Source organism: Pseudopodoces humilis, chromosome 11 (genome assembly GCF_049639895.1).
Source record: "Pseudopodoces humilis isolate 2021_Gansu_Grassland_sample_001 chromosome 11, ASM4963989v1, whole genome shotgun sequence".
Classification (NCBI taxonomy): Eukaryota; Metazoa; Chordata; class Aves; order Passeriformes; family Paridae; genus Pseudopodoces; species Pseudopodoces humilis.
Window position 1 is genome coordinate 22,037,114 of NC_142210.1, and position 13,239 is coordinate 22,050,352.

At 42.7% G+C, this 13,239-nt stretch overlaps 1 protein-coding gene across 2 annotated transcripts in view; it reads right to left on the bottom strand.

Moving 5' to 3' along the window:
* SERPINI1 (serpin family I member 1) overlaps window positions 1–13,239 on the bottom strand; it is a 44,559-nt gene that overhangs the window by 13,232 nt on the left and 18,088 nt on the right. For both annotated transcript variants that reach the window (XM_088060966.1, XM_014254278.2), the window contains 4 exons: window positions 7,177–7,444; window positions 5,658–5,888; window positions 2,999–3,193; window positions 2,006–2,210 (listed from right to left, as the gene is read on the bottom strand). In XM_088060966.1, coding sequence (XP_087917092.1) covers window positions 2,006–2,210; window positions 2,999–3,193; window positions 5,658–5,888; window positions 7,177–7,426 — 881 coding nt within the window. In that variant the 5' untranslated portion in view covers window positions 7,427–7,444. The remainder of the gene's footprint in view (window positions 1–2,005; window positions 2,211–2,998; window positions 3,194–5,657; window positions 5,889–7,176; window positions 7,445–13,239) is intronic.

Genomic DNA, 13,239 nt, shown 5'->3' on the forward strand with positions numbered 1-13,239 from the left:
TCACCTCTGAATCCCTAAAGGGAATCCAACACCTTGGGAGCAATTAATATCTGGATTTTTTGTAAGGAGTCTGTGGAATTCTTACACAGAATTCCAAGCTCAGGATAGTTCTTTTGTAATCTGAAAACACTGAAGGTGATTAGCATGTGTTTCTACCTGGTTTGCCTCTGTATAGCCTGAATTTGCAGGTGCTTATCCCATTCTTTCAGGTTCTTGGATAAGAACCAAGCAGCCTGAGGGCAGAATAAATAAGGACATTTTATGATCACACAAACACCGGACCTCAAATTCCCATCTGAGAACCTGGCTCCAGAGAACCCTAGAGTCTCTGCTAACAGAACCCCAATCACCAATAAAAACTAAATCCAAGTCATAAACATAATTAATATGTTTTCAATGCCGTTCCTGTGTTTAGATACTGAAGATACTCTCATTTTTAGAGATTCTCTCCATGATCAGTGGAGGATCTCCATGATCTGCTGTGGCTCTCCCACTCCAGAAATTCTTGGAGAGAAGGTGCCCAACTTCAGCATTTGGTGCACAGGCTGCTGTGCCAGGTATAAAAGGAAAGCTGAAGGATGGAAGAATCCTCAGATTTTTCATAAATATCTGGGTTTGCCCAAGCCTACAGGAAAAGCAGCCTAAGAGAAAACTCCCTTCTCACGTGTTTTAGTGGACTTCCAGAGGCCTCTGGGACCTGAAGCTCCAAGAGAAAAACAAGAAACAAATCCCAGGAACAGAGTCCAGTGGGTTCAGTCTGTGTAAAACCTGCAATGCAGCTCTTTGCCACTCTCCCTGCTTCTTCAAAGGAACTGGGGTTTAAAATAAGAGAAAAACTTTCTATGGGGAGTGAAAAACAGCCCCAAAATACTGCTGGACCCTTAACTCTCTGCCTTTAAGCTCTACAGAGAAGTGGATTCCATCTCAGTTTGGGATCAGGGCACGCTGACAGCACCAGTCCAGCTGAACCTAATTCATCCTGGCTGGCCTCGTTTATTGTGCTCAGCTCCTGGCCAGGGGTCCCTGCCTGGGAAAGGATGGACTGCAGGGAGTCTGAACCTGTGAAATGGAACAAGCTCACATCTCCAAGTCACCTGAAATCAAAGAACTTTTTTAATGATTAAAGGAATCACTTGGGTTTATTTTTTCTGCAGCCATATACCCAGTGCACGGTGCCACAAAAATGATGTGATTCCTTTCAGAGATGGGCTCCATTGTTACATAAACACTTCCATGAAATCATCATGAATCACTTGAAGGACAATGTGATCCAGCTGTACATTATTAGTGACACTGAGTAGTAAACAACTCTGCTACCAAGGCAGGCAGAGCACAGGCATGAGAAATATCTGAAGGTGGATGAAGCAGGATTCCAGGAAAGATCCTAATGGTGCATGTGGGCAAATCTGCACTGAGCACACAGCCTCTGTCTGCAAATGGACTGACAGAAATTCCAGCCCTTCTGGTACTGATGTCTTGTTATTCTTTGCTGCACTGAGGAGAAAAAGCAGCACTTCTTACAGCTGGGAAAAAAAACAACCCAAAATTGACTGGAATTACCCCTCAATACTCATCCATTTGTATCTGCAGACACACACCACTAGAACTTCTGAAAATAGCAGCACATAGAAACCTAATTAGCACCTAAATGAAACATTTGGTATTTCCGACTTCCAATATTTCTGTAGCTCCTATCTAAATGGAACTTATCCATAATGAGTTCTGCACTACTCTGTGCATCATTCTGAGTGGATGTACCTCTGATGAGGGAACTTTCCTTTCTGGAGAGCTCTCCTCTGAAAGGGGTGCAGATGCAGTGCAGGTGTGCTGCTGAAATAACCAGCACTCTGCACTGCACTCCCCAGGCCTTGCTGTCAAAGCCACCCTCCCATAGGTGCTGCATCACTCCAGGCTTGCGCAAGATCAGTTCAAGTTTTCCCTACTCTGCTCCTCCAGCAATTTGGATGCAATTCCCCCTTCCAGTGACATGGGAGCACGCTCTCACCTTGGCAAATACACTTCCACTTTTTGCTTCTTCACAGAATTAGCCCATTCATTAATCAAGGAGGCCTTGACCAGTGGTTCCAGTGTGGCCAGGGGAACCTCCTGCCTGGAAAGGATGATCATCATGCTGATCTCATCCCCCTCATAGGGTATTTCCAGGACCTGGTAGATCCCTCCTGCTTCGTTGGAGCCATCACTGAACTCTCCTAGAGGACAAGAACAACAAAAACCCTGTTAGAACAATTTTCTTCTGTCATTAGCTTAAATAGGCCTAATCCTAGGTAGTATTTACTAGATACTGGAACTAAAAATGACCCTCTTTATTCTGTATAAAATTTATATTGGTTTCTTCATCACAGAATTTGAAGCTTACATTTGATTTCTTAAAGAATACAAGTTCAAGTTATCACACAGTTTGTAGATAATCACAGTTCTGGGACATAACTTTCAGTGGTTAGGCAGAGAAAAGACTAAAATTTAAGGCTGCTGAGACTTTCAGGGAAATGGGCAGAGTTTTTTATTCAGGAGAGAGGATTTTTCAGTGATGGGATTGAGCAAAACGTTGCCAGTGCCAGACGTTTTAAAACCCAGTTGGAGTTCAAGCTCCAACTAAAAATGATCATTAGTTTTGCTGTTCAAAGAACCTCTATTTTACCAGTCCAACTGTAATGAGCAAACATTATTCATGTGAATGTTTAGCACAGCACAAGAAAAATATTTTTGTGAGAAGCTCAAGAATTGCGAAGAGCTTAAATCCAATGGATAAACATTCTGAAATCCATCCTGTGGTACCAAGCAAGTCATTATAAATGTTGCTACCAGTTATAATACACACATTAGGGAAAATAAAACCCAACTCTGAGTCCCTTCTCTGGGCAAGCAGCACATTAGAAATTCTAGGTGGAAGAAGAGACAACAATACAAATGGATGTTACTGCAACAAACCCATTAAGTGAAGATTTAGTGGCTCCAAATTGCTAAAGGTCTAACTCACCGTAGTAGAACTCTCCCTGTTGGTACATCATTGGAATTTGCACTTCACTTTCATCATCTTTAGTGAAAGAAAAAGTTCTGGTATTTTCAGGCCTGAACTGTGACTTCCAGTTGCCTTTAAAGTAGATTGCATTGATGAGAGCCAAATGAGTTAGAGCACCAAAGTCTCTTGAAGACACAAAATCTTTGATCATACCTAAAAAGAAACCCAGCTGTCAGTCTGCATGTCAAAGTGAGCATTAAATCCAAACTTAAGGCAGCTTGAAAAATGCAGGAAAATAAAAAGCAGTGTTAACATGTAATTTCCGATTCAGATGTTTCATTAAATCTCCAATTAAAGTGCCAGTGTTTTGTAAACCTAAATCACAGTGTAGGTGTGCAAAGCCTTTCATCAAGTACGTGTCAGACAACTGTTTCTTGATCACTACTAAATATACCCTACAAGGAAGTCACGTGGAAAAAGAGTCACATTTGGAATGTTTGCCCTGCTGCTACGAAACAGTTCAGCACTTCCATCTTAAGGTCAGAACTTGTACAAACTTTGGCTCCAATCCAAAGAAGCACTTAAATGAGTGCTTGATTTAAAGGGATTTAAGTGCACCCACTGCAGCTTCACCTGGGCCAGTTCTGAAGGAGCTGCAGTGATCTGATGAATTCAAAGCCAGGATTGAGCATCAAAAATCCACATAAATTCCCAGCATTTGTTCCAGTGACATTAGCTCTTGAAAAGCAAAAGAGGAAAACCATCTAGCATCTGCTCTATTCATGGGAGGTTCAGCAGCTGAGCATGGCAGCTGCTTTGCTCCTACTCCTGAATAAGTCATTTACATCAGAATGCAGTCTGGTACCTGCTGTAGCTCATCTCAAACGCCTTGCATTTCACCAAAATCATTCCCAGCTTGGTAAACTGGGAGCACTGACCAGATCTGTCACTGTTCTTCTGGAATTACAGCCTCCTTCAGATTGCTTTCTTGCTCACTTCTATTTTTAGCTGACATTGAAATGCAAAGTGTTAAAATAAACACATTCCTCGGTCTGATTATTACTCCTTAATCCATGGTTTAAAAAACAAATTAATTCTGCTTTCTGGAGCATATGATCCTGACTAACTGGTGTGAAATTTGTGTATCACAGGGCTGGATTTCTTCCGGGTTGCTGTTTGTACTTCATTTTATCTCAAATGTTCTAAGGAGGGAGGTGTGACCACTACTCACTTGGAGTTGGAAAAAAAACTAAAGGGAAACCAAGAAGGAAAACATTTCTAGATCTCTAGCTGGTACTCATATTTCTTTGTGTTTTTTCAGCCACATCTTGTTAATACATTAATGAAATGTTAAGACTTTTCCTGCCCAGAGAAACCTTTGATGGTTCTGTTTTCTGCTCCGAGCCTCCCATCATGCTGAACGTGCTGGAACTGGAAAACCTGCCTGTGCTGTGCCCCTTTCCTAAGGGGGAAATCGGAGACAAGGAGTGGGCAGGGACCAGCTGAGGGACTGGAACCATCGCAGCCTGACACCAAGAGCCCCCCAGCTGCCCTGGTGGGCCCTGCTTTTCCTTTTCCCTCAGACAGACACTAAATCCATGGAAACACTGCAATCTGCTGCATCACTTACACACAGCTATTTCTGCAGCCTGAGAGAAAGGGCAGTTTGTTAGGAACAGAATGGCTGCTGTGTTCCCTTGAAAAAAAACTAGACCATTTTCAAAATGGAATAAAAGCATTGTAGGAGGTGCTTTTCCACTTTGGAGCTGTGCTTTTCCATAAAGCATTATGGATTCTTAAGTGCTCAGACTACAAGGGGATGTGTTAATTCCTTCCAGGTGACTCCAATCCCTTCAGATTCCCAATGGTACAACTGTGTCAGAGCCAGACCTCCATGAATTACTGTTAAAATATCAAGCTTCAGAGTGGGCCAGATGAACCAGAATGAGAACATGCTTTGATCCCTACACCAGGAGACTCCCAGCTATTGGGACTCAGCATGGATCCAGGAAATGCCACCTCTCTGGGAGCTGCCAAGCCAAGCCAGCACCACGCAGCTTTCAATGTGCATATTTACAACAGTAATTTTGTGCTTAACTCCCCTGCTGCAAATTTGTGTTGTGAAACTGTTGATAGCGTTCCTAAAATCAACTACCCTCTCAACATGCTATCTCGTTTCCTCACACTGAAAAATATTACATTACACACTCTGATTTTGTGGTTCAAAATTATCTTTTTATTCCCTACTATTCTATTTCTCAGTACCTTGTGAGTATGAGCTCCTCAGAGGAGGAATGATACTCCACACATCCAAAGCATGAGCCAATAACCCCTCTGCAGACAACTCTTCTGCCATTAGCAATAATACTTCTCATGTTTTTTAACGTTTAAAATACTATCAAAATGCCTACCATTAAAACAGTCTCATTCAATAAATGTTACAGATGGTAAGAACAGAGAACAAATATTCAAATAGATGCCACATGATCAACAATGACTAATGTGACAGATCATTCCTACACAGGAAAAAATAGAAATACTAGAATTCTTTTCCTGGGAGGAGAAACTTCAGTCTCAGAACAGATAAAAGCCAAAGCACCAACCCAACATCACTGCACAAGTTTGGGAGCAGAAACACTTCCTGAAGGAAGTCTACAAAAGGATCACATGGACTTACTATTTGTGTGATTCTCCACCCATTTATTGATCTGAGTAGCAACAGCTGCACTTTGGCTGAAATCTACATTCTCTACTTCAGCCTTAAAGTATTTTTTCACCAGCTGCAGGAATTTGTCGCTGACATGAAACCCGTTCTGCACGTAGAGGGAGTTGGCGATGTCCAGCACGTAGTGACTTTCTTCAGCGGTTGCCATGTCAGAAAGGTCCTTCAGGAAGGCAAACTCTTCACCTGGGGAAGGGAAAAAACAGCTTCAGTGGCTCAGAAAGGAAAATTATTCCATGACTTTTCTGCTGAAAATTCACAAAAATGTTTTATGCAAAGGAAAGACATCTTTTTTAAACAAACTTGTTTCTAAACCTACACCTTCAGATCTGAAGGAATAATCTCTGATATCATATTACTTAGAGCCTGTATTTTCTACTAGCTAAAATTATTCTAATTAATGAGACATTTGAGTCCCACCAGTAGCAAAGCTATCAGTGGAAATTCTTTCTACACCAAAAGAGAAATTTAGAAAGTTCTTACAGGTTCCATTTCTAAGTCTCACCACCAAAAATTCATAATGAAACTTCTGTTCCATCTGAAATGCCTAGAGTTGTTTAAGGAAAAATTAACTTCAAATCTTGAAACTAAGGATCTCCCATAGTCTTTTCTATGCCAAAAGCAGATCTAGACTTTCTCAGGATCTTTAGTGGGGCAGTACAGAATCCTTGCCAGGTAATGAGGAATCCTGGATAGGACTAAAACAGTCTGATTTAAAACAGGAAGCTTGTACTGCTCCATCATTATGCCTGAAGGTGAAATTTTTAATTTAAAACCCAACAAAATAAACCTTAAAAACTGATTGCTATGATATATTCCAAGCAGAAATCATGGGAACACTTTTACTCATATCTCAGAATAGTGAACAGCCCAGAAAAAATCAACTGCACAACTCCCTCCATTACAGCTAAGGGATAATTAATTATTGTTATAAAGACACAATGTAGAACTCAGTTGGTGCTGCAGCCTCCACAGAGAGGCATCAGCTCTGCAGTGGTTCTGACAAACACAGTTTGATGTCTGTGTTCAGAAATTCCTCCCCAAGATCCTTTCATTGAAGACTCCAAATCTAGAACACTGCATAAGAAATTTCATTCAGGTTTCAAACCTCTTACTTGGATGTAAGTAGAAGCAATTTTGCTGAAACTACTTCTTTCCTTACCAGCTTTCATTATAACCCCTAAAAACAACGCTCCTAAAAAATCCTCTCTTTCTAGAGGCCAAGGCAAGTTTATTTTGCAGCAGAAACCAAGATGAGCAGTGTGAGCTGCAATTGTTGAAGATTCAGGTACCCCAGACAGGGTTTTAGGTCAGTGTCTCTCAGCTCATGCAGAACCCACATATTTGAGCCTGCCCAGGCCATCAAGGACACCGAGAAATCCAGTGATTAATAACCCATGGACATGAGCAGCCACTCCCACCCTTGCTCCTGTTTCTCTAACACAAAAAGTAAGACTTGATGGAAAGGCCTCACCATTTTTCAAGCTGTCAAACCCCAAGGAATGTCGGATTTCCTTCAAGGTGGTTCCATGGGCTCCCAACTCCACCATTCCCATGGCTATGGCAATGCTCAGAGGGGAGAACAGGATGTTCTCATCCTCCCTCGTGGCTCGCAGCTGGTTGTAAATGTTCACAGAGAGCTCAGAAATGGTTTCATCAGGAGAACTGGTCTTGAAGGCTTCGCTTTGCAAAGCGAGCAAAGACAGCAGTCCAAGGAAATACATGTCTTGAGATTTTAAGGCCTGCAAGATGAATTTGAGACAAAATAAGATTGCTTGAATAATATAAAATTCAACTTGAAAGGAAGAAGAATAGTCAACTTTTTAATCTTAAATCTGTGGGGGAAGACAATCCCTAGAGCTCAGTGCACAATGAAGTTATTTGGAGGAGACACTGTTATAACATAAGTAATGATGTATTTTCACACACAAAAAAACTCCTTTATGTTTGTGAAATCTTCCAGCCACAGACTTCTACAGAAAAAGACCCCAAAGACAGCAACTCCTTCCCTACTTCCCTTTGGAATTGTGGCTGTTCAGCAATGTTGACCTGGAACTGGTTTGTTTTTCTGCACTTCTCCACCAAGAAGACCCAGAAATCTGCTATTTCTTTCATTTGACCTTCTAGTAAGATGCAACTTATTTATCTAAGTCATTCTAAGCCCCCAACAAGTAAAACTGTTTCAGACACTGCCAGAGAGCTGGCTGACACCCATGACAAAGTTACTGCTCCGTGATGTTGCTCAGTTGCAAAACACATGGCAAGCGGCCAAAAATTCTTTGAAAGAAAAAGAAAAAATATCAATCATGCCTTAGTTACCAAATAAACCCCTTTTTGTTAGTAAATACCAGTGAGAAGCTGGGTAGCTCTGCTAGCTGGGAGTCAACCCTCGCTCAGAGAGCCTCAGAGGACAAAGGTACTGCACAGTGAGAAAGATCCAACAGTGGGAACAAGGATGGAAACTAAATTTAAAAAAGGGTTAGCACTGATGCTTCTGACTAATCCATCCTCCCAGCTTTGCTGAAATGCTCTGGGATAAGCAACAGTTCTCACTCTACCCCAGTTTAGCTCATCACACAACTACTGATAGTAGAATTCCAGCTCCTGGAGCAGGGAATGTGTAACTTCATCCTTCCATTTTTATTTTCCTTTAAACTCCGTGCTACCTTGGCATGCAACCCACTACTGCTGCAAGTCTTGGGTGAGAAACAGCAACCACCGGAGCTCCCGTTTCAATTCCTTCCCTCTTCCACTCTGTCTCCAAGACACAACAGAGCAAATCCTGCTGAAGCAGGGGGTCGGACAGGACAAGGCTCAGAGCTTTATCCACAAGTGTTTACAAGTTGTTGTGCCAGGCTGTAGGGCTCGTCAGCACTGCACAGATTTGTGTGAATGCTGCTGCTCGGCCGAATTGATTTGCATGCAGCCAGCCCAAGTGCCTCTCCTTATGCTTCCCAGCCATCCTGGGGCTGCATTACCAGGGGTTTTATAGACATGACACAAAGTAAGCTTTATACAACATTTATATTCTGCATTTCATCTTCAAAGGCCTATGTAGCATTATCTAATTCACTCACACAGCACTGAATGATCCATAATTTAAGTGTTATTACTTGCATTTTATAGCTGAGGAAATACAAAGAACAACAGGGTACACACACGTGCCTTGGCAGCCACTGGTGCCAGCACTAGTTAAGATTCCTCCTGTCCCCCAGCCTCCATCAGCCTTTTGTTCAGTCCTGAACTGGGAAAATCGAAGAGATGAACCAGTGCAGCAATCCCACACGGTTCAGGGGAAAGGAGAGCCTGGGCACTCCCCTGCCCCTCATCTCTTTTCCTCTGATTCTTTCCACATATGTAAGAAATATTCCCCTTTCTACATTTCCAATAAATTATCTATGGCGGCAACACTTCTGTGGATTACTTGATCAATCTTCCTCTGATTCCTAGTAAGATAGCAAAAATGTCCACTGAAGGCTCTTATTCCATTTAGGAACAGCACAGATAAGTCATAAAAGCCTAAAGCACCAGCTTTAATCCTCCTGTCTGCATGTTCCAGTGCTCTGGCAGAACTACCCAGCACCTCACTGCTGCCCAGTGCAAAACACCAGTTTGACCATCACTATTTATCTCAGAAACACTGAGACACTATTTATAACCCTAAACATTATCAACACACCACAAACTTCCCCAACAACGGCTTAATAGCAGTTCATTTTTTTAACCTGCCCATTTATAAATTATTGACTTAAGGATATTAATGTTTCTGTTATAGAAAATAGCTGGATTTCTCTGTGATCATGGGCATTGGAGATTTCTTTATTTAAAAGCCCTGGAGCATGCCTCTGCCAGTGTTACGTAAGACTTCAGCCAGCACAGCACCGTGATAGACTGAGCCCAGGTATTATTCTCTTATCCTAAAAGCTGCACTAGGCAAGAAAAGCTTAACAAACCTCCATCACACAGGTCCATAGTGGCACCAAAAACAGTACTCAGGAAACAGATAAGCAGGAGCTCATCTTTCTTTTGTTGAGGATGAGCCCAAATTTGGGAGCTCTCCCATCCTAATCTATACAAACAAGTGGTGCAGCTCAGTATGGATGTAATTATATAGAGAGCTAAAGCTTTCCACTCCTGGATCAAGAAGGGCTTAAGCTCACTTGGAGACCTGATGTGGTTAAAACAGATGTGAAATAATCTGCAATTTTCAAAAAGGGAAGTCCCCCAGCCTTGCAGTGGCAGAGGCAGCTGTTCAGCACTCCATCTCTGATCTCTGTCCTATGTACTACTGCCAGACAGGCTTAAATAATTGCATAGGGGAAGCAGGGGAGAAATTTATACATCTTAATTAAGTGTTAAACATGCAGGTCAGACTGTCTGAAAGCTAATAAAATGTTTGTTATTAGACAATGCTGGAACCCCAACATTATACACAAATCAAAATCATATTTCTATGTGACCACTCACCAAAAGCTCCTCATGTGAAATAATTAAGCTGTATTACTTTTCATTATTTAGCTGGACAGAAAATAGATTAAGTACATAGATGGAGACAAATAGAATTTATACTGAAATGCTCTTAAAAAGACAAAGTACCAAAATTATGTTTTTAACTACAAGCCAAATCCCACCGATGGCAACACAAGAGGCTGAACTGTGCAGAATAGAAGTTCCCAGTAGGAATGAATTAAAACCAAACAATTTAGATTTCCTCCCCTGCCCTTCCACATCATTTTAGTGTAGAGAGGTTTTCTAATGAAGTTCAGAGTGAAGTTCCCCATACAGACACCAAGGGGAAAGGAAGACAGGGAGGCAGGAATGAACACATGGATACAGGCAGAGAATTTATCAGCTCGTTTGTTGGCAATGCTCTCTAAAGTGAAAATACAAAACTAAGTGAATGAGTCCAGTGCAAGGGAAGATGCTTTAAAGCAAACTAAAGATCTGTGGGTGCTGGTCAGTGGGGAGGAGGCTGTAAAACACCACAGACATCTGATCAATCCTTGCCAACCGGTGTGAAAACGGTCTCATCTCATCCATCTAATGGTAACATCCATGGTAAATTCCTCAGTTCAATTCCTCTCACACTTCTGGCTCATGCACACACTGCTCTGCTGACAACTGGGAATCCAGCTCTTAATTATCATTCCAGCCAGAGCAGCTCCTGCTCCTCTGATCCTGCCTCCCCTTCAGGCTGGATTACTTTGGTGTTTGTGCTTCCTCAGGCAGGAGGGCTGGATCCGACCAAGAGCCGAGACTGATTCTGGTGCAGCATCTTCTCAGCATCTCTCCCCAGTCAGAGCCCAGGGCACCCTGGATTGTCACTGCAGCAGCAGCACTGAGAGCATCTTTAAATTGCCTGCACCCTACTCACAAACACACTCCAAGTGAAGGAATTGAAGCTGAACATTATGTAATGCACATCCAGGAACTTAAACAGTCCCTGGGAGTATCATCAAAATTTTACTCAGTCTTTTCTGTCTTCCTCAGACATCCCCAGTACAGTCTGTCATTGCTGATTTGCATCAATGCAATCTGGTTAAATCATCCTGCAGCAGTGGGAAAGGAGTCAACGTCCCCACTGAACAATGTTTAGAAATCAACAATCATCAGTTTCAAATGTTACAGTGTACATTTTGCTTTCATTGGCTAACTCTAAGCATAAAAAAGCTGTTAAAAATGCTTTCACTCCTCAGCCATACAGTAATTAAGGCCCAAGGTATGAATTTCTCCTTTGAGGGTGTGTCAGACAGATTCTGAGTTTTGTTTAATTTCATCAATTGCTGCATGAACACCTCTCTCCTATCAGGCAATCAAGGAATGAGCGCAAATAAACTCTCCTTGCCACAGCCCCACCTTGAAGAACAGTTGTGCATCACAACTCCTCACTTGCTACAGAGGTTTGTCAGAGTGTATCAGTTTTGTTCTGGCTTGCAACTGCTCTCAGGGGAAAAAAAGCAGCGATGGAACACTAAAACCAACAAGACTCCAGATATCCATCCTTCAGTAGGTACTGGCATTGAGGTCAAACCTGGTTCAATATCCAGGAAACTTTTTTTATTCAGCATTTCAGAAAACAGCTGGAAAGTCCCAAAATTCAGCCCAGCACATTTCCCCAAGTGGCCACAACCAGCTCAGTGTTGCTGCTCACCTGCCCCGGGGCCAGCCCAGGTATTCTCCTGTGCACGGGCACGAGGGACACCCATTCTTGTGGTGTCTGAAGAAAAAACATTCATCTGATAAATACAGGACTGCTTATCCAGCTCTTGCCTTTCCCCAGCATAAGGCTGGGATGACTAAGAGGAAGCAGAACAAATTCGCCCCCTCACACCCACAAACTCTGAACTATTCGGTTCCAGTAAAATGCAGAAGGGGCAGGCGCTCTCTGTAAGCCGAGATATTTTGAGATATCCTATCAACAAGCTCCAACTGAGTTCACAGACACGAGGTACCACGAATTTTGAAACAGCAAGACCTGGACTTGGCGTAGGAAGGTGCCAAAAATTCAATTAAGGGTTGAATGCTAGTACCTTGTACTTGTCAGACAGGTTGAAAAAATGGGTTATAATTTCCTTTTCTTTTACACCTTTACAGAGGGTTTTATAAAGAAACTAATTTATGGCTTTAAAAACCTACAAAATAAAGCTGTGATACATTGCCTTGGTTCCTCAGCACACAGAGACTAAACTAAGATTAGTTGCCTTCAAGATTACTCTTGGCTACCTGCAAGCTAAACACCAAAGGTGTGGGAAGTACAAATGAGAAAAACTGCTGATTCCTGATCAGTGTGTTAAAAAAAAACCCTGGGAGGAAAACAAGCGTGGTTACAGCTCTGATTACATTGTCTCCTGTAAGGAGCAGCTGCAGGAGCAGACAGAAGTCTGGCAGAAGGATTTGGTAAAGCAACAGACGGATTTGCTCAGGGAACAAGACCTGCTGGGTCAGAGGAAAAGCCCTCTGTGGATCTAGGTAGGAACTGGGGGATTCTCCTTCCCCCCACAGCCAAGCAGAACAGCATCATGCCTGTGGCAGGTCAATCATGGAAAGATGTAAGTTTGGTGAAATTCAGGCACTGCTGCTTTGCCAGTTGGTAAATACACCGATTGCTGCAGGTACCTTGACTCAGAATTCTTGTTGGCAATCGCATCTACCAATAAATATCAGAGAGAGGCACCACCTAAATAATAACAACAGTTTAGAAAATGGGCACAGCTTAGACAATGAACCCAAGTTCCCCTGCACAAAGAGCCCCCTGAGCCCCAGCTGAGCACAGGGGATGCAGGAGCAGTCAGTGAGCTCCTCAGCTGTTCCCCAGACCAGGAATGGTTGTCATGGCTACCCTGAAGGATGTGCAGAGAAGGCTCCCAGTGATGTCCACGATTTGCTCCCAGCTAGTTCAGGCTTGCCTCAGGCCCTACAACAACAGGGGAACGTGGCTGCTACCACAAACCTCAAGCTTTTTACAACTCCACCAGATCCGCTGCTGAACAACACAAGAACAGCCTTTTCAGTCCCTTCTGCTTTGTCCAGCAACACA